The following is a 24729-nucleotide window of genomic DNA, read 5'->3' on the forward strand; positions in this document are numbered from 1 at the left end:
GAATTGTAAAATGATTAGTCGAATATTCAGTTTAACTTCACAAGTGGAATTCTGAAAATGTCTAAGAAATTCCGCTACCCTATTTCATATTTAATCTATACATACAATAAAACTGAAAAGGTACTGCGTCTGTGAATTATATTCTTGGAAATGATTGAAATATATGTTATTATTATCACCTTCTAATTTGTAAAATAATAGGATTAATTTTTTTATAAGTACATTGTCATTTTGTTAGCATATTTCTCTTCTCTCTTGGTGTCACATGCTTTATGGGCAGGCAGCATTAAAAACAACGAAATCATTTTATAATGTTCTTTTATTATTATTTCAAGTAATTTCATTCTGGTATTAAGATGTAAGCGTCAGCTGCAGTGGCAATGCCATGCTTTATATCTTATTTTATTTTTACGATGTTATGAAGTAACTAAAGCGATGGACATTAATTACCCTCTGTTGAGTATTGCAATTATGATTAATATTATTTAAACATTCATCTCTATCTCTCGTCACGAAATAGATTTTAGGTAGAATTACTTTTCAAATTTATTACAAATATATTTTTAATTTTAATAATTTAATAAAAAATATATATGTAGTTTCTGAATTTTGTGGAATACGTTTTTTATCAGGAATTTTAATATGCATAGACGGAATATCGATGTGTGTACTGTACATACAAGAAATTGATTTAATTTTCACAGTTTAAACAAAAAAGTAAAATATGAAAGCATTTTTTCAATTTTAATTCAGTTAGCAGCTTATACCAATCTAAATTTCAAGATATAATATTCAATTTTCTAAGTGCTTAAGTAATATAGAAAATATTTAAGATAAATAGTACCTGTGACGAACACACTCAGAAACGTCATCAGCCAGCAGGCCGCTTTTGTCGACGGTGAAAGCATGTGTTTGTCGATGATATATCTGAAACGAAAATGAAAAATACAACTTCATTTTCTTAAACTATAGATTAAATTCTAGTTGAAAATTTTCCCGGCAGATGAAGAAGACAAATGGTTGAGACATTAACGCTACACTTTAGCAGGTAAATAATTTTCTCGGCACTCTTATTCGTATTTAATTTTATCCATATTATAAGTTAAGGTTTTCTTTTTTGTTATACTTAATGGACTACCTCGTCGGTCCAGTCGTAAGGTATAAGGTCCTAGATCCCGAAGTCCTAGGTTTCAGACCGGGTCGGATCATAATAATGTTATTGGGATTTTCGTCGAGATATTCTCAATAGTAGCCTGAAAAATGGAAATTTCTTCGTCTGAATTATTTTTGATTGTGTCGGATTGCCATCCCATTTGGTCAAAGATATATTTATATTATGTGTACACTTAATAGATACATACTTATGAGCTATAGTGTAATTATAGTCTATCGCAGTTTGTCGACCGAAATTGGTCAGGAAGACATAATCAAAGACAGAATCAAACTTTTTTAACATTATTTTATTATATAAATTAAAAATATACAACAACTTACTCCATAATAAATATTAAAATAGACTTATCATTGTAATAGGTAAACTCTTAAATTATTGGTCATAGGATTAACAACAGTTTAGAGGGAATAATTCTCTTGTCTAATTCGACATGGGTTTCTTGTCCCTTTAGGCCTATAAATAACAAGTTTTATGATAGAGTAATTGTATGATAACGTTAACTGTCCTTTTTATATTGTTGGAAGAACTAACTAATCGCTACCTAAATAATTAATCCTTTCCAAAACTTGTAGTGGGGAGGGAGGATATGTGAGATTCGCCGGCTGTGAAAGTGCTGAAATAAACCAATAAACCCGCGGTACCGACTTCGACTCTTCGGAAGGCATCCTGGGATCGCTTGCACAAGCTACCATGCTGCTCCTACTGTTGGCCGACCTACATGGGGTCCTATCTAAGCTAGATAGATCCCGGGATAACCCACCTACTCCTGGCGACGTTTAAGGCGGAAGGATAAGATGAGCTATGTGTCCATAGTACCGACGCCTTCTTGGTCTTCTTCAACGGAGCGGGTCAGTGGAGGCACTCTCCTCACGCACCCGCTAAACAGTCTTTTCCCCCATACAACACACTTGGAGGAATATATAATCTCAATCCACCACCTCTCTCATCTCGATCATCACGTTAATCACACCTTCGCAGGCTTTCGCTAACAGGGATGTCTCTGACGCCACCGTTGACGGTACTATGACTGAAATAACTAGATGGCCCAGAGGTTAGAACGCGTGCATCTTAACCGATGATTTCGGGTTCAAACCCAGGCAGGCACCACTGAATTTTCATGTGCTTAATTTGTGTATATAATTCATCTCGTGCTCGGCGGTGAAGGAAAACATCGTGAGGAAACCTGCATGTGTCTAATTTCAACGAAATTCTGCCACATGTGTATTCCGCCAACCCGCATTGGAGCAGCGTGGTGGAATATGCTCCAAACCTTCTCCTCAAAGGGAGAGGAGGCCCTTAGCCCAGCAGTGGGAAAAATTCACAGGCTGCTAATGCTAAAATGTAAAATGCTAACTGTTTTATAGTTTGTTCACGTCTCACCTACTAACTAACTAATCATCATAAAAATCAGGTTGTCAGGGGCAAAGATAAGGCCGCCGGACCTTCAACTGCTTCTACTCTCCCAACACGCACACATTATTGCTGATCAATCTAAACAATATCTAAAATATTATTTGACCGGATGAAAAAATTTTCTAGTTTTAAATTAAACTATTAATTAAAAAATATAATTAAACAAACTTCGTAGAGAGGGAACTCCGGTTGTTATCCAAAAGTGCTCGGTTAATTTGGTGTAACGCTTTTGCTTTGCACGTAGCACTCATTTACGTTGGTTTTTATTTAAACAAGGAAAGGTTAAGCAATTATAAGTTTGAAAAATTTATTTTTGTGTAATTTAAATATCTTATGCTTTTAATGACTAAAATAGCAATAGATTATTAACAAAAATAAATGTGTACCGCAATCCCCGTTCCATTAATTAGCATATTATTTACATGCGAACATTTATTTTTAATTAATTTACGCTTTTGTATTAACTTTATATATTTAGTGTTGTTCTATTTTAAATTTGCTACTGAACTGAGTTACTGGCTTGGATTTAAATTTCAATTGTTATATTGTAGATTTTTATATCTTATTCAAGTAGAATTTTAATCATATTGTTTATTATGACTGTCTATGCAAATGATCTGACTTCTGACCGTCCAATAAAGTACTTAATATTATATTAATGTCTCAAACAACAAAATATACTTAGTAAAATTTGTACAGTTAGATTTTGTTGGTAAATAATAAATAACGAATAAGGTGAAACGACAAACAGTCACCAATCAGATTCGATACACAAATAATATGATTAATTCAGCAAATCCGGCTTACACAACTCGATTACGTGTATAATTAGAGGCTATAGAAAATCAATCAATGCGCCACAAATCGTCGGCCGTCTGTAGTTTCATTCGATCTCTATGGAAATGGTGGGTTCCTTAGAATATGATACGGCAAAAATGAGAGAAACTTACTTATAAACGTATCATATCAATGTTAAAATTTTTAACAGCCTTATAAGTAACTATTTAGACTTAAAAAGTTGAATTTAATTTATTATTATGTTAAGATTTAATTTGTCATGTTATATTGCCGCCAGTCATATAACGTCATCTGTCTCGAACTTTAAACACTCGTTTTATCTTACCGTATAGCTAGTTCAATATAAAACCATTTTTATCTTTCCATATGGATTGTCAAAATAGTACTTACAAATTCTAAAATAAAATACCTCACATCTAAAGAGCCGGCGAAAGGAACTCATCGGTTCAATTATTAATAATCGCTGTTGATATTGAAATGTATGTATGAATTATTTAAAACAATAGTTAAGGATGTATTTTTTTTACATTTACATTAACAGCCTGTAAATTTCCCACTGCTGGGCTAAGGCCTTCTCACCCTTTGAGGAGAAGGTTTGGAGCATATTCCACCACGCCGCTCCAATGCGGGTTGGTGGATACACATGTAGCAGAATTTCGATAAAACTAGACACATGCAGGTTTCCTCACGACGTTTTCCTTCACCGCCGAGCACGAGATGAATTATATACACAAATTAAGCACATGAAAATTCAGTGATTCCTGCCTGGGCTTGAACCCGCAATCATCGATTAAGATGCACGCGTTTTAACCACTGGGACATCTCGGCTCTCAGGATGTATTATGTGTCTCTAAAAAAATTTTTCAATGACAAATTACAATTACGTTCAATGAAATCTTGATATTATCAAATTAATTCCAAATAATATTTTTTAAATGTGTCATAATTTTATTAAAACAGATGACATTACCAAAATTATATGTTCTATGATGAAATCGGCTAAGAAATAAATATCTCTAGCGGGAACACCCCTAGAAAACTAATTGCAGCCCTATCCGTATTGATGGCACAAACGAACGGGGATCAATGTAAATTATCCAAGCTGATCCACAGAATGCCATTACCGTATATCACTATAACGTTTTATTTGTTAAATACTGAATCTATTACAAATTCTACTAGCTAGAGCTTCAAATTCACACGAGTAATAAAAGTTTAATCCCTAGATCTTTTTTCAAAATTATAAAGTCTTAAGTAATATGTATGTACGTATATGTACATATGTCTTTTTTTGTTACATATTATTTCTTAAATTGTTTGATTTTGTTTTGGTGTAGTTTTTAATTTCGTAACTGCATTAGTTAATTCCCTGAATAATATATTTCATTTTCGTATTCTTACTAAATATCTTAATAATTCTTATTATGTCGACTGATTTCAATATTTTAAAACCGCAATGATTAATTCGGGGAGATCGTAAAAGTCATATAAGCAATATTTGCTAAGTGTAATCAATCTACCTGTGTGCTTTTGAGGAACTAACCTACCAGTGAAATCAATCTCAAGGAGGGGTCAGGCAGGCAAGAAATCTGACAAATCAATGCAGTTTATACATTTTTCCGATCACAAGTTTCACATAAATGAGAAATACGGTGTACAATAATTCTAATAGTATGTGAAAATCAATTATTTGAAAAGGCAATTATTAAATATTTACTGATATTTGTTTATTTGCATTCTGATGTGGAAAGAATTAACTATCAAATTGTTGATATTTTTATTAACAGGATTTAAATTATGAAAACAATCTGAGCCTAAATTAAATGCATTTTGATAATGTTTGACAGTAATTTCAAAATAACATCTACGAAATGTAAACAACTATAGCGGATTTGTGTATCAAAGTATTCATTCGTTTAAAACTTTATCAATGTGTTTGTAGATACACCCAATGTGTGTGTAGGTTTCGGTTAATCAAATACAGATGTGATTTATATACATTTTAATCATTCACAAACGATTCGTTAATGGGTATGTAACTTTGTCTCATGTATCATCGGTAATTGGTATGTTACTATGTAACCCACACTAACGGTTTGTTTTCATATCCAATAGTTCAATTATTCTTTTATTTGAAAATATTTCCTCTATATTGGTTATTGCGTTTATAAAAAAAAAACAAAATTGAACAGACCTCTTATCCTTATATTATATGGGACATAAAAGAATACTACTCATAAAATACAAGATACATAATAATTTGTATAATAATATAATATGTATATAATCAATTTGATATAAATAAATTAACATATATTATAGTTGATCCGTTAAAATTTCAATTAACTACAATTGCTTCTTAATTGATATTGTTCAATGATAATATCGTTAATTAATAATAATTAGTTTTAATGCGGATTTATTGAATGTTAATCTTTATTAAGTGAAGTACAGATTGAATTTTCTTATTAACACATTCATTATAAATGTTTTACATATATAATTTATCGTTGAAGTAGAGACAGCAGAAAAAATATATTTTTTTTTTAATTGTCCGAATTTTAATATTATAAAGAATATTTTATTATTTTTTCTGTATTCGAAGCGATTAATTAAATTTATAAGTAGATAAATTAAATATTACCTCATTTTATGTACTGAATTTAATATTATATGTACGGTTAAAGAGTGTTCTACAGGCTAAGCCCAGGTTATTATATATGTATTGAGTTCCACTCAAACCTATCCAGTGACTCTCACAGAATACCTAACAGTAACAGGAAGGCCTAAAAATGACCCCTCTATAAGTAATAATTTGATTGAATAGTTTAGAATCCTTGTTATATATGCATGTGTTAAATAAATGATTCAATATTAAGACAGTAAGAAATCTTTTTTTGAATACGCTACTTAAATAAACTTAATATAATTGGTAATTATGTCAAATATCAAGCTTTCGGTCTTAATAAGATTTCGCTTATGATAAGGAAATTGTACACAACGCAAATCCAATCATATGCCCACAAGCCACGCGTGATAACGCGATAATTATTGCGTGAGATTATTATCTCTACGTATCTATTGCGTTGCATGACAGCTGAGCTAGAAATAAGAGAAGAGACAATTATTTTGATTGCGTGAGAATGAAATGATATCGTTTCGGCTCAAGTTAAATATATTGTTCAATAATCGTAAAGTAGAGCAATAGTCTGTTAATACTCCATTGCTTATGTTTATTAATAAGGCTTTTTTATTAAGATAAATAAATACATTTAAAACAATTCAAATTGGAAATGCTGGCAGCGTTTTCACCTCTATCCCACGTGGTCATGATTTTATACTATTATTTAAGTTTTCAATGTGAATAATTCTAATTATTATAATTTTTTACTGAAAAATTAAGTCAATTTTTTAAATATTTTGTGGAGGTAATATTGTTATGGGTATTAATTATTGTACCATGGTGGGACTACAATATAACCCAAAGAACAATCCACCGCTAATCTATTAATGCGATCGTTTAGGCACTTAAATCATATAAAGATTGGTTAATGTTAAGGTAGTGGTAACGAAACCCAAGCAAAAGTATTGGTAGCTAGGTAGGAGTGCTGGCGCGATACAAGCAAAAATGACCAATGTTTTATTCTATTAATGCTTCCCACGCAGGTCAAATAAATGAAGATGATGATTGTAAGATTTGTATTTCCTTTTGACGATGAATAAATGGGCCGCCTGACGGTAATTGGCCTCCAACGCCCGATGACATTGGTGCTTTAAGAAATATTAACCATTCCTAGAACACACCAATGCGATACCATCCTTGAGAGCTAAGATTTCAAATCGAAACACAACAATGCTAAGTACTGCTGCTTGGGGGTAGAATATCTGATGAGTGGTGGGTACCATACAGGCTTGCACAAAGCCCTACCACCAAGTCGCTATGCTTAGAGCATTTATTATGATGGTTTAACAAGACTAAGAAAAATCTTTGTGTGTCGTTTACGCTTCAGACACATTTTTGTGAAAACTGATCGTTGTCTTTTTATGTAATGTATAACTGGAATAAGGCATATTTGGCGTAGTATTTTCGAGTTGACTTATTAATTACATTTTGCTTTTTGTCTTCAAATTACGTTACGTACGTTTAAAATCTATGAACATGATATGTTAACGTTTAGCCTTAAATATGGAAAATAAATGTAACTGATTTACGTATCTAAAGAAGCATCTTATATGAAAATTTGCGGACATAAAGCTGACTTTAATGGAGGTATAGGGATAACTCTGTGTATTTTAGTGTTGATCCTGATGAATGCATGGTATATATTGAAAAGCAAGATACATTGTGATTGACATTATAAATGTATGGTGCCTATGCCTTACTGGGTATTAGGCATTGAATCATAGTCCATTTTAGTAGTTGTTTTTCTTGATAGAAGAAAAAAAGACGACAAAGTTATCTGATGATCAATGATAAAATTTTCTCAAACATAAAGCTTTGACCTTTTAAATGAAATGGACGCACACACAAAACAATACTCCAAAGTATTACTGACACCCTCGCATTTACAATTGTGTGTTCACGCAGGACACGGATCACGTGACACAGGACACACACGATACGGATTAATTTTAATGAATCCGTCTAAGATCTTCCTGTAATACTTAGACAGATTGTAATTTATGACTGAAAAAGTCAAAATGAAAACACTGACTATGTCAAAATTTTACAAACTTTTTTTTTAAAATATTAAGATGATTATTTTAGTTGCGAAAATAAAACAAGCAATTCGTACAATTGTATAAACAGTTATAATTGGATATATCCATGCGTTGACGAAAAATTGGAACTTTATTGAGTTATTTTGTATAAATACTTTTTTATTAATAATAAGTATGAGATCTTTAACAAACCAATTAAAGTTGTTATAAGAATTATTTCTTTTGCTTACTACAAAGACTAATAAATTGTTGCCGAGAATACCTTAATAAATCCAGTTCGAGTCAGAATCTGTAGCCATAAATTGTCAAATAAATCGAGCAACAAGGCCCCAGCTATTGTCGTTTGCTCGACGTCAAGTCATAATTCGAAGGGCGGTAGATTATCGCTTGTTCTCGTTGTTCATACGTTACTAACAATAAGGTACTTCTGAAATTATAACGAGGAATAATGCGTTATAGATTTCAATCAAATTTGCATGCAAAATAATGAAAACGATCACTTAAAAAAAAACGTAAATATATTTTTTCCAAATTTATGCAAAATTATTTAACTTTTTTGTTGTTGGTAGGGCTTCGTGCAAACTTGTTCTTTATCTTACATCGGTACTAGGGTCAAGGAACATATAGGAGATGTCAAAAATAGGCGTTCTTCAAAGTCTGCAGTCTGTGAACATGCTCTGGATAAACCTAACCATTTTATTCGATTTGATAAACCACAGATCCTCGCTAGAGAACACAGATTCATTCCTAGAATGATACGCGAGGCTATTGAAATTCAAAAACATCCGAACTTCAATAGAGAAGATGGTTGGAGACTTTCTAACACTTGGGATCCACTTAAAAATTTAAAATCCCAAATCCAACAGACTGCAAGACCTAAAGATACAGTTAGTACCTTCTGCGTGCAACCGGAACGCTACTCAAGATATCAATTAAGAAATCGTTGGCGGTAGTTGTAAATAATATTTCTTTTGTATTTCGAACAGACAAATGTCACCTTAGTCTGCCCGTGACCACGAACACTGCAAAGTGCTCGAAACGTCGGGATGTTAAAATAATTAATATACGCGATTAAATCCGTTAAAAACTAGTTTTATTTCAAACTTGTTCTTGTTCTGGCACGGCAGAAAATCTCAAGGGAGGTTAGATATCTACGCGGGCCATAATTATTTTGGTGCACAAGTGGATGTGAACATAAGCGTATCCTCTATTCTATTATCCTCATCATCCAATGCGGCTGAAGTACGACACGATCAAAATGACCTACGATACTGTTAATACTGCTGTTAGGCTTGGATTAGGCTGTATCCCAAGAACTTTTTTTTAGGCTAACCTGGAGCATGGTCGCAGGACTTCAGGTTCTGCCGTATAACTAACCAAGATCAAGGAGGCTAAGAACTCTTTCAAATTATAAACTTGATTATTTTATCTTTTTTATTTTTTTTTCTCGGTTTAAGAATAATTCAGATTTTAGTCTGACCCCCTAGTCAGATTCTATTATAAAAATGTATTTAATTTCTTAATCTAAATACGCAAAGACTAGGCTAGGCTAAGGCTAGGCTGTTTAAATCATTTCCTCCATTTTCTCCTCTGATTGTCAACTGTCTTATCAATAAAACATTATAAAAATAAGTAAGAACCTATTTGCTTTCCTCAAATTTAAAAATAAAGTTCCTGGTGTATTTATATTTATAATTCATCTCATGCTCAGCGATTAGGTATAAATTAACGTGCAGCAAATAAAAAATATATATTTAATCTTAAAAGAAATATAGTTGAAACGTGATTCTAAGCGTAATCACCGAAATGTCATTAGAACGAAACCAATATTAATAAAATTTGTAAAGGGTATTTTGAAAACCTAAAAAAGACAAAGGAACTCCACCACGTAGCCATTTATATTAAACGATGTTACCCGTCTTAGCTTTACAAGGGTACAATTAAACTTCTTATCAACTACTTATATCGTCTCGCAGGAGAGAAATTTCTCATAACTGTATTCAACCTGTAATGTACTTGCAAATCTTTGACTGACAACCTTGCTCTGAGAGATTATGAAAGATATTTACTTCAAATTTTCTGAGTTGATAGTCTTCGATCATAACATGCATTTTTATTATTAAATACACGTTACAATTATAGTTTTACACTAAAACCACTTATCGTATATTTTATGTTAGCAAACACATTTTTGGATGAATGAAATTTCTGTTGAAATGTTAATAGTTTTTCGATAACTCACTACAAAAGCGTATGGATTGGTAATTTTCATTTCGACCACGTTTATCGTGATAAATTTTAACGGCGAGTTTTTTTGTTTCATTTTTTCAACGTTAAGTAATATATCAATACTTAAAAGTTGTAAGTCTCTTATGATTAAGACTGAGCTGGACTGTTGCTGGGTATATTTGTCCTCTAATTTTCGAGGAAAAAATTAGAAAAGGAACCCTAATTTCAGAAATTTGACACATGAGGTATTCTTTCACAACCACTTGCTTAAATGGTTTCGAATCTGAATTCACTTCAACCACTGAGCCATTTGACTCTCATTCTCATCCTAGCAGTACAGTAATTCGATATGTAATGTGGTGTATACACAAATAAACACATGCATAGATTTGCGTCCTTTCATCTCGGAAAAATGCGTAATCCTAGGGGGATATAAATGCTGCATAAGAAAATATCTGAACAACATTTCTTTATCTCACATTTCACCTAACCACTATATAAAACGCATTCTAAAACTTCCTGAATAGAATGAAAACTTTTAAAACGCTTAAAAGCTAAAAATAAAAAATAATAATGACAATAGATAGAACTGATCGATTCTATAATTGCCCTATCGTGTTGTATTTAATTTACTGTAAAGCACAGTAGTCGTCAGTTATTTGCTATTATAGTCAATTATATCATTCGCTAGCATTTGTTATATGTATATATTACTTGTTGTCATCCGCGACTACACGCACGTTTGCGGGTTAGCTTATGTCTTTCCTTGAAGTTCAAGCTAGTTTTAGACTAAACAAGCTGTCGCCCGCGGCTTCGCTCGCGTTTTAGAGGATTGTTTGTCATGTGTTAAGCAAAAAAATAGCCTTCCTAAAAGTTGCAGTTTACTTCATACGAAATTTCATCAAATTCGGTTCATCGGCTTGGTGGTTAAAGAGCGACAGACAGACAGACAGAGTTACTTTCACATTTATAATATGTGTATAGACTAGCAGAACCTGGCATATGTCGTTTTTGAACGGTACAGAAGTTGCAGCGCCATCTAGCGGTGAGTTACAATAAAGTTAATACCTAGTCTCTCCAAGAAAAAAAAAACACATGACGATTTTAATAATCTAAAAATGTCGAAGTTAATGAATCTCAATCGAATTTACCGAAATTCACTCATATTATTGAAATATAAGATTATTTTGTGTGTACGATTTGAATTTACACATCGGCCTATTTATTGGAATTCTTTGCTATTATAACGGATACTCACCATACGAATAGTTGGGACGTATGTACGTTGTAAATGTAGAACGGTATTAATTCACGTAACAAGTCAAATAATATCGGTTGAAAGAAAATCAAGTCTACAAAGATTTATAAGTCCATTATTTACCGAGATTTTGAACAAAAACAATTGCCCCTCAACTTCTAGATGGTGTCTAAGGCATCGGTACTAAAATATTGATACAAAGTTTAGAACAATAAAATTACTGACGGTATTTTTAGCAAGGTACATTAACTTAACTAGACTAATGCTTTTGTTTGAATTATCAATTTATATTCAATAAATACTTACGCATTAAGTATGCGTAAGTATTTATTGTACAACAGTATACAGTAGTTACAATACGATATAACTAGTGGTCCAATAATTAATCATAATTTTTGTAAGTAATAATAATCGTTACATCAAATTCATACGAGATTAAACTTTGTATTATAGTATATAAAATATTACAGTCAAATATTCTATGACAGTTGTGAATAAAGGCATAAATATAGTCCCCAAAGGTCAGAACCATTCATGGTATCCGTCGACATGTCATCCGCCTTCATTAGTCATAACAACATTTTCCATGTGTCACAAACATCCTACTATAAATGATAAATTAGTTTCGACTAACCGACACCTGTTTAATGTACTTTAAGTTTATAGTATTTAGGATTATTTTTATTAATTGCTGTTATATCCCAGTGGTTGAAACGCAGTTGCAATACAACACAAGAATACATTTATATAACTGTTACTCTTCTAAGTATTCAATTTTTTACATCCCGAGAAAATTTTCATTTTATCTCTAGACCAAGTAATTCTTTCCGTAAGCAGTCACTTCATCATGAACTTCCTGACGCAAGATTATTACAAAACTTTCTTAATGTTTGTAATAATTTGAGATTGAAAAAAGTTAAAAAAATTACAAGTCTTAAATTTAAAAAAAATATACCGATCAGCTTAAATCAATGTTGTGATTCATTAATGTAACCAAAAATGATACATTTATGATAAACAAATCATTATTAATACCAAAAATCGTTTAATAAAATATGGTGCGTTACACAATACGACTTAATCTACCTCAATAGCACATCAATTATCCTTGTTTCCCATATAATCAAATATGCAATTACCGAATGTAATTAGTATTTAATGTGAGGTTTAGACTGTGGCGGGATTCCCATAATTAATGAACATTTGGGTTGCAAATCAGTGGCCACGTTCGCAGAGTTGACTGTCGGGAAATGTGGAAAAGAATAAAGATAAGATTTCTAACGGAATTATCTACCTTTGCTTTTTCAACGGACTTTTATATACATTTCTATCTCCGCTATGTTAAACTACCTGATGGTAAGTGGTAAGTGAAACAGTAAAATTAAATATTGAATAGTCAGATATAATATAAAATGTTGTAGGTATATTTATAATCATCTATGTATTTCTTTCTATTGCATCTACATAGAATAGAACACAAGTTACCACATTAAACTTGTCCAGCCCATCTTACGCGAGTGAAGTCGACTGTTGCCAGTTGTAATTAAATATAACACGACACTACGTCTTTATATGAAAAAAACCTTAGTAAAAAAAAGATAACCATAAAAATTTAATTACATTAAGTTATTCATACTTGCACTGCGTTCTAAAATTAAAAAAACAAACATAATATTTAAACAGTTGTTTCTTGAATGTCTTATGAATTTGTCAAATTATTTCGAATAACATTTCAAAGTGGAAACGTAAAATGAATTCGAAATATTTAAAGAGACTGCTACAATTTGTCTAAAATTAACAAATCAACAAGGAAATTACGACACCTCGACGGGGCGACTTAATTAACCGACAAACAAACAAGATAAATGAACTGTCAGGTACTAATGCGCTTGCCGGAAGAATTCAAATATACGATTTTTGTTATATATTTTTACGAAGGAAAATTTAATATTTAACTTTACAAAGGTACAAATTGTTTTTGTTAATTTTACATTATTTACAAAACAATAAATAATAATATTGGAAACGAGCAATGGATTTTAATCAAACTTTATATAGTATCTCACATCTTAAGCAAATATTCTTTTTATTCTAGAATGTTCTCAGAAAATCTGAGTGCTTGCATCTCTCGGTGAGATGGAAGTTTTGGGACGTGACGAGACCTCCGAATAATTGTCTTAATACAGATAAGCAATATGCACATATGTACATTGGTTAATATAAAATGTTAAACGAGTACTTGTGCGTATATACGTATGTGTGTGTGCATAGCATGTATGTGTGTGTATTTATACATGTAATTATTCTATCGCTTTATCAATCAAATTTCCAGATAACTGACAGAAACACCCTCTGAACGTATTTAATATCTAAATCATACATATTATTTCCATACATATGTACTTACATAAGTTTTTGCCGGATATATCAAACTATATTTTTTATGTAAATATGTATAAAATAAATTTGTTTTAGCGTAATTGTATTAGCGTTAAATTTTAAACGAAACTAAACGTAACTAGTAACGTTCTAACAGTTTTGGTCTTCCTGCCGTGGAAAGGCTGACTCAATTTATTTCCACGTAACTACCACAGAACAGTAAAACCACTACGCCGATGTAGTTAGATAAACTGTTGTTAAACGTAGCTCGAAACTAAAAAAATAATTCAAACACTCGCAAGTACATTGCTTAGTTTACAAACGTTACTATTCATGAAATTTTCGTTTAAAACCAATAACACTGACGTGAGTTTTATTAAGTTATATTACTAAAGTCTTGTGTGGAAGACATTTTTATTCCACCTTTGTGAAGCAGTGATGAAAAGTTAAATCTGTAAATTTATAGTAAACAAAATAATTTTAATGTTGATATTTTAATGTCAAAGTTAAGTAAAAGAACACTTTTAACGAAACGCAAGTCTTCACTCAATCAAAGATTACCATATCACTGTCTGACTGGCGGCACAAAAAGCAGAACAACTTATTTATAATAAATCGTACGTTATATCCATTATTTTAAAAACAGAACGCTTATTCGAATATAATAAGCGCATAATATTGGAGAAAACATAAACGCAATCCTATAGTTGTCATGAAATATTATGTGATCCGTTTAATTATTGCGCATACTACGTAAAATCGAACCTAATTACGTGTATATTAAAATTTACCGCGTCATTATATTATAATAGCTTAATCTCATTGGAACTGCAATGCAATGAAATTATATTTAATTTAATTTAATTATGTTTTTTTTTTATTGACGTTTTTGTTTAGTCTTGTATACGACAGCTTACGGGTTTAGAAATCGGTTTCAATGCGTGAATGTGTACCGAGAAATCAAAAAATTTAATAATAAGGCTACCCCACCTATTTTTTCTTAAGCCTTGCCTTTTATTTTGTATTTAATTAATTTAAATTTACGTTAGTAGTACTATCTCCACTCATTGTTTAAGAGGAATGGTATATAATATTCTAATTAGATAAGAATATGATATAATGACTTTACTGTCAAGTTAAATCATTATAATATATTCTTATTATTTATTTCTGGTACATATTATTTATGGGATTACAATCTGATAGCGGGAGGGAAGAAATGGGAGGGAGAAAAACGAAAAGAAATACTATTTATTTCCTTATCGTGGAAATTAATAAATGTTTAATAAATTAATGTAATAACACTGACTCAAAACTTCAAACCGAAACATTACAATACAAAGTATTCCTGTTTTGGCGGTAAAAACATAATATGATGAATGGGTGGTATCTACCACCAATACGTATTTTGTATTGTAAATTTACATCAATATTCCTGTAGTGTCATCCATTATCTGGCGTAATGTATCTGGATATGCCGGATGTATTTACGTCATCACTTTTGTATGCTTAAATAGAAGATACATATTGAGCCCGTTATATATTCTGTAATTATTATTTGCTGTTACGATTCTGAATGTTGTCGCTTTGGATTTTCTTCGGGAGCGCAATATTTGCTTACTGCTAAATCCTTATGTAAGCATGTTAAGCTGATTTTAGTGAATTTCGTCAACTTTATCTTCCTTTTATTCATATATTATTTAAATTTAAGATACAAGACTTCCTACTTTGTATATTCATTTAAAAAAAATAACATTCTGTATTTAAAAAACAATCACGAAAAGATTTATTTAAACTCTTCTTAAATAAACAACTGGAAAATAGTGTTCTTAATCTTTCGAATGTATTTTAGTTTCTAGATATAACGAAATTTTATTGAAACTCAATTCTATTTTAGTTTATACTCAGGACATATTTTTTATTCTGAGTTAAGTTGCCATTGGTTGAAAGGGAATTGGTGAAACAAAAAAAAATGTATCTCCACATTAAAAACGTGGATAAAGTTTCAAGTAAAGCATCTCGTTATAACTAAATATATTCAACATTCACATCATTCCGTATGATATAACATGTAAAAAAAATATTAAAACCGCCCAGCTCACGATAGGTGACGATGAAAAAGTCTCTTTTATTCATTGTGTCATTTCTATCACCATCACGTCTTTTTTGTTCGACGCCACAACTGCAACTGTGGGCTAAGGCTTAATATTCACCGGTTATATTACGCTATATATTGCGATATTATTTTTGTCGAAGATTTTAGACGATGGAAACACATTGCAACAGTCAACAAAATTTACCGAAGTCGAACCCAAACATATGTAAAATATTGTATAGATAGAAAAAATATATATTTCAAAGTTTATCGATGGAATGGTTTTGTATAGGCTCTAAGTGGGTACCTACTTTCAATTACTAATTCTACGGCCAATTGAATATATATATATAATATTGAATTGGACGAGTGTGTAGTTAGCATATGCTTTATACGCTTATGCTGGTGGTTTTTCCGAACCAATACGACTTAGGTAACTTCTAGAAAATAGCCTACCCATTTCATTAAATTAAAAGGGAAAACAATTATCAAGTCTACAAAGTCGTTTTCCATCAGGTGACAAACTGACAATTATCCTCTATTTAAATATACATTAATATCTAGTGTCAATAAGCAAAAATGAACCCTCATCACCAGGTCCTATTGTTGGTTGTCATCCTTAAATAAATTCACTATGGGTTATTCAAAAAACGGCGGTTTACAAATAAAAAAAGATTTAAAATTCATCAATAGGCAAAGATTATGTTTACTTATATAGAAATAAAAACATTTAATAAATAAATAATTATTGAATCTTAGAAGATTTTAGTAACGAAAGTTCCATCGCATTTTTATTATCAAATTGTCTATTCATTCAAGCATTCCAACCACAAACTGACAACACCTAAAATTAAATCCATTAAAACTTTTTAAACTTTCTTTGTTATATAAAACTTTCTACCAGAAATTATTTATAAAAAAAAAACCTAATTGCTATGAACATAATTATTTCTGTTATACGTAATAAATTATTCAATAGTTCTGCATAGTATATTCCCATTGAATAATCAACCTAATGTTCACCTTACAATAGCGACTACCGTAGTCGCTTTTTACACAAACGTTTCCCCTTTACATTCACGGCTACCGAACGCAAAGCGGCTTTTCAGTGTTACTTTATCGGATTCTATTCAATTTTATTCTATTTGATATATTACTTGAGAATATGTACATTTCAATGTAAGCGGAATGCGGTTCAAAGGTTTTGATATTAATTGAAATTGTCTTCGTTTTTTTTAAAAATATATAAATTTTCCATTACAGTATCTATCGTAAAATTAAGGCATAAAGGCATATATCGTCAAGTAAGGTATAAGCGTTATGCCGGGCCACCTCTCTTTTTCTTCCTCTCTGTTTCTTTTACTAACGGTTTGATAAAATAATATTTAAACTTATTTTTCGTTATTGTTTGATTCACACTTTATACAATACATAATATTTAGCGACTAATATAGACATTGTCGGATCGCAAATCTAAGTTGAACTGATTTCTTTGATATATTAGGAACAAAGTTCAGTTAATAGTATTTCAACTTACGTTAGTACCCTTTGTTCGCTACTTTATGCAATTTGTAGGTACTCCTAATAACTTAAGACTATTATTGTACTATGTAATAATATGAAACCTGAATAACTAAAGTTTAAGTAAGTTGCACCAAACATTATTCTAATCCTTAAATGATGTAATAAAGTTTCAAGTCGTGTTATAATTTATTTTATGATAATTACACAAAAACGCTTAGAATATTAAACCTTTATAAATCACCAAATAGTCATAGGTATGTGAAATTATTCGTAGCAAGCATTCCGTAGCATGCCGTAGCCGTCACATAGAATCCTAATTTTGGCTCATTAGATCTACAGTCGACAGTCGATACTAGAAGAGTTGTCATCACCGTAATATAATTATTTTTTTTTGCTCTTTTTGTGTCAAATATAATATATTCTAATAGAATGCAACGGTAAAGGATCGATTCCATGTCGATGTAAAATAAATTTTTCGAAAATATTTTTTTAGTCTACGGAATATAACTTCGTTCACGTTAATGCATGGTTATCAATAATGTCCCATTTAAATCGATTTCAGATCGTGAATGATAATACAATTTATAAAAGTAAAAATTTGCATATTTCTTAATGCATAATGGGTTCTTAAAATCCAAAGATGATTTAATCTGTTACCTCATTTTATATATATTTTTTTAAAGTTATTGGTATTAGTAATTGTTGCCTGTTTTATTTGACCATCTATATAACTGTTAGTCTGTATGGTATGGTTATATAGTCATATTTCATGACATTTTAAACAACTGATGTCAGAGTATGGGTATATATCAAGATTATTTTCCGATCAAATGAAATCAAATCAAGTAAACTTCACAATGAAGCGTTTTTGAATCGTCGATATTTAAATACTACCAACTCAAATTGAAGTTAAATCTATGTAATTAATAAATTACTAAATTTATTATAATAAGTGATCGGGCGTTTTTATACTGCCCATCCGATAATACTACTTTATATGTACTCAAAAATTATACAGAAAATGCAGTACGTTTCGCTGAAGGTTTTATTGTATAATCTAAATTAAAAACCGTTACTAAATCAATATACATAATATTTATACCAGATGTAGCAGCGCAGTATCATCTGCTTTAAATTAAGATCATTGACATGTCAAACATTTAATGTTCTAACAATTCTTACAATATCGTTGAGTCAGTCAAAAATCGTCAAGAAAGAAAGAAATATAAGATGCGTGTGTTGTTTTGGTGACACACTTATCTCGTGACATCGGTATAATTGCCAGCCCTACTACTACTACTGGCCCAGCAGTGGGCATTTACGCGTTGCTTTTTACTTTTATATAGTTGTGAGGTACGCTTTGAAAAGCAGTGATCTGGATTTGTTTCGAATATTCAAAATGCAGCGCAAAAGGCGCCGTTTGTAAAAATAAAAATTGTAACCGTTGTGTACAAAAATATTGTACCTCTAATATTTAGGTATTTGAACAAATACACGCTGGTGTATTTGTTTTAATTTCATTGTTATTTCTATTCGATATATTAAGACTCATTTTTAATAAATAAATTTGGGAAAGTCTGATAACACACGGGAAAAAATTATGTATAATTCATGCGGATTATACAAAACAAAGTTTTGAATCAGAATGTTTTTTTATGGTCAGAAAAAGGTATCCATAAAAACTTTTTTTTTTTAATGCAAAGCTTAAAAAATAAGGCAAAGGTTAATTTGCAAGTCCTATTGAATGCTTGTACATTAAAATATTGTCCATGTTTATTAATTCGTTCACATAGGAACGGACATTTTTTACTAATTAGCAATGACTCTTTATGATGAATTTTAAAAAGAAACATATTTTAGTAGGTTTGTATAATTTTATTTAAATTTAAGAGACAAATAATAACATTTTAAACACCATTTAGAGAACATTTTGCTCGACGGAATTTATCATATTAAAGTTCAATAAATTTTGTAAGTATAAATAATTTAAGCATGCAGGAACAATCAGGAGATTTTTATTACAAAATATATTCTCTTGGTTTTTTGATTGACGCTTGATTATTAATGATTCTTTATTTAAAATAGGTAGACAGACTGGCGATTAGACCACTTGATAGTAAGTGGTCACCAATGACCGATACCATAACAACTGTAAGAAAACTTCTCTTTCATTACTAACAGTATTTAAAACGGGATATTTACCATGACGGCATTAGAAGTGTCCATATCGGACTACCTCCTTTCTCAACATCTACCCGCAAACGTCAGTCTCGTGAATAAGACATTCGTAGATAATGTCTAAATATCGAGCTCCACCAAATAAAAATAAAAAACATGGTAAATATCCCGTTTTAAATACTGTTAGTAATAAAAATAACCCTGTTAATTTAAAAAAAAAATCTCTTTCATTGTCAATCGACCAGCAAATTTCGAACATACGAAGTTATGTCCCTTGTGTCTGTTGTACACTCACCGTTCAAATCGTATAACAATAATATCGGAATGTACTGCTGTTGGAGTTGGAGGTACCCAGACACGCTTGCAAGAAGTATTGCAATCGGGCAAATTGCTTATAAATTATAATAAAAATACTCGTAAATTTGGACGTAATCATATTGAGTTTGACAGCTCTATTTGACTATACATTAAGCATTGGAGTAAAATCGTAAAGCCATCTTTAACTTTACTATATACAACGTGAATATTAAACAATTTTTGTTCACATTCCGTAAAACAAATCTAAATCCATTCCTCTCAGAGCCGCTCGTTGTGGCGTTTATTTGAATTTCCCCATTTCTATTTCAGACCGTAAAGGCTCCGGGAGCACCGCATATCTGTATCGCAACATAAATATTCTGTGTCAATCGATTATAATATTTGAAACGATATCTCCTAACAAAAAAAGTTAAAACGTGTTTATAAATGTTGAAGAATATTAGTTGGACAGTATTAAATTATATATGATGAGCGATCTATAAATTTGCTACTGCTGGCCAACGGCCTCCTTTAATTTTTAAGGAAATTATTTGAAACATATTCCACCAAGCTGTTTCAATGCGGGTTGCTGGATACACGTATGTATTTTTAAAGATCTAAGCATACACAAGAACAGACAGGCAACGGTAAGCGACTTTGTTTTACACTATGTAATGATTTACAATAGTCAGACTTTTTTATGATATTTACATACTTGGTGATAGGATTTTGTGCAAGCCCATCTGGGTTGGTACCACCCAATCATAAGATATTCTACCTCCAAACAGCAGTATTGTTTTATTCCTGTTTGTAGGGTGAGTGAGTTAGTACAACTACAAGCACAAGGGGCATAACATCTTATTTCCCGAGATTGGTGCGCATTGGCGATGTAAGGAATAACTAATTTATCTCTCAGCGCCATTGTCTATTGGCGGTGGTGACCACTTAACATAAGATGACCCATTTACCCGTCCGCCTAAGAACACAATGTGCTTACGCACATACAACAATATTTACATACAATATTTTTTCTGCGTTAACTGTTACTATTGTTTTGTCGTAACCTCAAGTAAGCGTCTTAACGTAACGACTTATTTGTATAACACTATTCCGAAAACTCTGCTGATTGATGAGAAACAAACACTGCCCAACAACAAACAACACTGTCGCTTCGTAAAAAATAAGGTTCGCTTTAATTAATACGATTTGAATAAAACAGACTAAAAATGATGAATCGAGTAGTGAGTTCTTAAAACATGCTTTTCCAAATTTAAATAAATCCGACGTTATAATGTTGCCAATTAATTAGACAGCGTACAAATGAACAAAATTATCTCGATAAATTATTGTAAATAAATTACGTTTTTAATTTAGCCTTTAAAGCTACTCAAGTTTGAAGTAAACCTAACGATACACTCATTATTTAAAAGGAATGTGCGTGTTTCACAAGAATTTGCTTTGTGAACGAGTTTATAAGTAGATACAAACTTGTGAGGGTACGCTTGACATGCCATTCTGTTCTGATCTAACTGATACATTCAAAAGTAATTGATATTGTAGTACAAAATATTTATCTAAATTTTGAGTAAAACTCTTTACGTTATAATTCTTTTTTATGTAATATTTAGGCGTCCGCCTAATGGCAAATGTGCTACCTGATGTCGGAACTAAGATACGTTACTGCTTGTAGTTACACTAGCTCACTTGCTCTCAAACCGGAACATAATGATACAAAGTTTCGCTGTTTGGTGGTAGAATACATATTCTTCACATATTATTATTATATACATATTATTTACCGCTGATCATATGATCAGCTGTGATACCTACCGAGTCGGTAACCACTAGGCAAATACAGTAACCGTATTCAATATAATAATAAATGAAATATTTGTATTATAATTAAAGTACATTTCGCTTAAAAAAAAACAATGTTTGATGTTATCGTTCGATTGTAAGTCTGTATGCCAGTCTTTTTATTCCGGGAAATACAGAACGGTTTTACGTGATAATTTAAATATTATATTTCCGTATACATATTTATTTTGATATTCGTTTAGTGTTTCTGAAATTCATTTTAAGCCTATGTACTTGTGTAGACCACTTTACAAATTACTATACCATCGAGCCTTATAAACATATATTATGTATATTTCATATCTCATAAATTAGATTATAGGAATCAATATCCAGCGGTAATAAATATTATATGTAGGTGTCCGTGTAAGGTTATATAAGATCAAGAATCTTCAGCACATTGGAAAGTATATTTTTCGTTAAAAATAAAATGTATGCAAGGTGAATTTAAGTTATATTTAAATTTTATTATTCAAATACGCTTCGATTTTCAAGTCAAAAAGTTTTAAATTTATATTAATATAACTATTAAATCCTATTAATAGATGAAAGAATAACCTTTCACCACTTCCTTCTTCCTGTAACTTTAACCACCCACGCAATTTAGTTCACATACTAGATAATCATGAAAGTAGAATTAATTTCACGGCAATAAATTATTAAGAGGTTAAACTAAATTAAGGATTGGGGGTCAGTGGTTTTGTTTAAAAAAAATCAGTACCGTCTGTAACATAAAGGTACATTGGGCACGTGCCCAGGGCCCCTATTTTCACGGGGCCCTGAACGGCTTATACTGCACTTTTTTGGTAATGATTCTGGCGGTGCGGCGGAATAGTTATTAGTGTTTTCTTAACATAAGTTTTGTATAGGTATTTGTTTTCTCTTCTGCTCTGATATGTAGCAACTTATCTTTTTTTAATTTTTTAATTTTTTATTTAAGTACTTTATTGACCACCACAAAGTAAATGGAACAAAAGGCGGACTTAATGCCTGAAGGCACTCTCCAAGTCAACCTTTAGGTCAAACAGAAAACCATGAATGCAGTTAAAACTATAAAAAAAAACATATACATACATACACATAGTATCTACAAAATTATGATGAATATTAATTGATATATACTATATATAGTAAAAACAAAAAAAAAAAAATTATAATAGTGCATTATAGAAGTAATGAGAACTAGGGGTTTCCTGACGATATGTGCTCACGTAGACGAGTCTTTAAGATTTCTAATTGTGCGTCTATTTGGTGTTTTATCGTCTTAATTTGTATTTTTTTATTATCTACATAACAATTTAAGCAACTTTAAAACGTTTCAACGTGAAATATTCAGTAATTTATGTTTCATTTGCACCTTATTGTTCAAAAAATACACATAAATAATTCATGTGTGCAAACATGTACGATAATATTATTCATTTTCTTATGTAAATTTAACTTTTATTAATTAACGAGAATATAATTTTTAAATTTTTACAATAATATAATATCATAAAAAAGGTCGTTCGCGTACCTTTTTATTTATAACAAAATTAATTATTAAAATAACATGTACAATTATGCCATTATATATTACCCACCCAAGAATTTCACAAAAAAATATATACTAACCTTTTTTGTGAGGCTCAAATAGGTTTTCATTAACGTAATGCCTATTGACTTAACTCTCAACTCGGGTTCCATAGGCGGTCAATTTAATCCAGACGAACGTGTAAACAGAAATGTCGTGGATGCTCAGTCGGGTCGCAAGTTGATGCGTCACGCAATATCAAAATGATTGATGAGAGGACAGCCGCTTGAATCCCGTGTGACCACAGCTTTGTGCCATTTGATACACTACGCTCGGATTAGTTTGTTAACGACAGGGCACATGTGTAAAGGAAAATATACGTTTTCAAAACTGTGGGATATAATCAAAACACCAATGCAGTTAGAGGGTTACTATATAAAAAAAATCAATTTAACAATGGCTTATATTTCTTTCAAAAATATAAACACACTTACTAACCCAACTAATCTACGCAGTTTTATTACACTTTAGAAATTAAATGTTTCGGAGTCGAGTCAAATCAAGACCCACATATTTGAAAAAATATACCCCTTCAAGTGAAAACAAAAAATGCAATACGAAAACGCATACTTGCTTTTGCAGATATTAAAAACATATACCTATAGCTCCCGTGTCACGCAATCTCAAAAAGATTGATAGGAACAGTTCCATCAATTCGTTGAAACTCTTGCATTTCGTACATTATTTCTGATGTTTTGCAGTTCAAGGCTGCACATGCGCTCTCGAAAGAATATTCTTAAAAGAATAGTAATGCACCAAATTAATTAAGGAATTAATAATATTCCTATTTAACTTCTTTTAAGCTTATCATTTGTATTAGAAGTAGGTAAGACAATAGCCCAATATAGTCAGGATCAATCCTGCGACTTTTGCATTGCTAGGCATTGTAAACCATTGCGCTATTGATGCTTAGTTATATATTTTTTTAATATAATTTACTCAAGTAGGCCCTTGCGAGCATTTTTTAAACCAATCTAAAGTTCCCGGTTCGGAATGTAGTCTACCAAGAAGAACTGCCAAGAAAATCAATACTTTTCTTATTTTCCTACAATCAGTTCCATTACTATTAATCGCAATAAACGTTAAATAATTTGAAATATATTTCAAAATAACATATATATGCATAATGTTTGAAAGATATAATTCTCTTATATTTACATTGAAAATGGACGATAAATTATCGCGATTTTTCTTCCACCTTTCAATTAATGCGATGTATATTTATCAAAATA

General features: G+C 31.1%; 1 protein-coding gene across 1 annotated transcript in view; it reads right to left on the reverse strand.

The window, feature by feature from the left end:
* LOC125067363 (lachesin-like) overlaps positions 1-24729 on the reverse strand; it is an 87621-nt gene that overhangs the window by 46077 nt on the left and 16815 nt on the right. The window contains exon 2 of the mRNA XM_047675915.1: positions 845-927. Within this exon, the coding sequence (XP_047531871.1) occupies positions 845-908 (64 nt within the window). The 5' untranslated portion in view covers positions 909-927. The remainder of the gene's footprint in view (positions 1-844; positions 928-24729) is intronic.

Source organism: Vanessa atalanta, chromosome 11 (genome assembly GCF_905147765.1).
Source record: "Vanessa atalanta chromosome 11, ilVanAtal1.2, whole genome shotgun sequence".
Classification (NCBI taxonomy): domain Eukaryota; kingdom Metazoa; phylum Arthropoda; class Insecta; order Lepidoptera; family Nymphalidae; genus Vanessa; species Vanessa atalanta.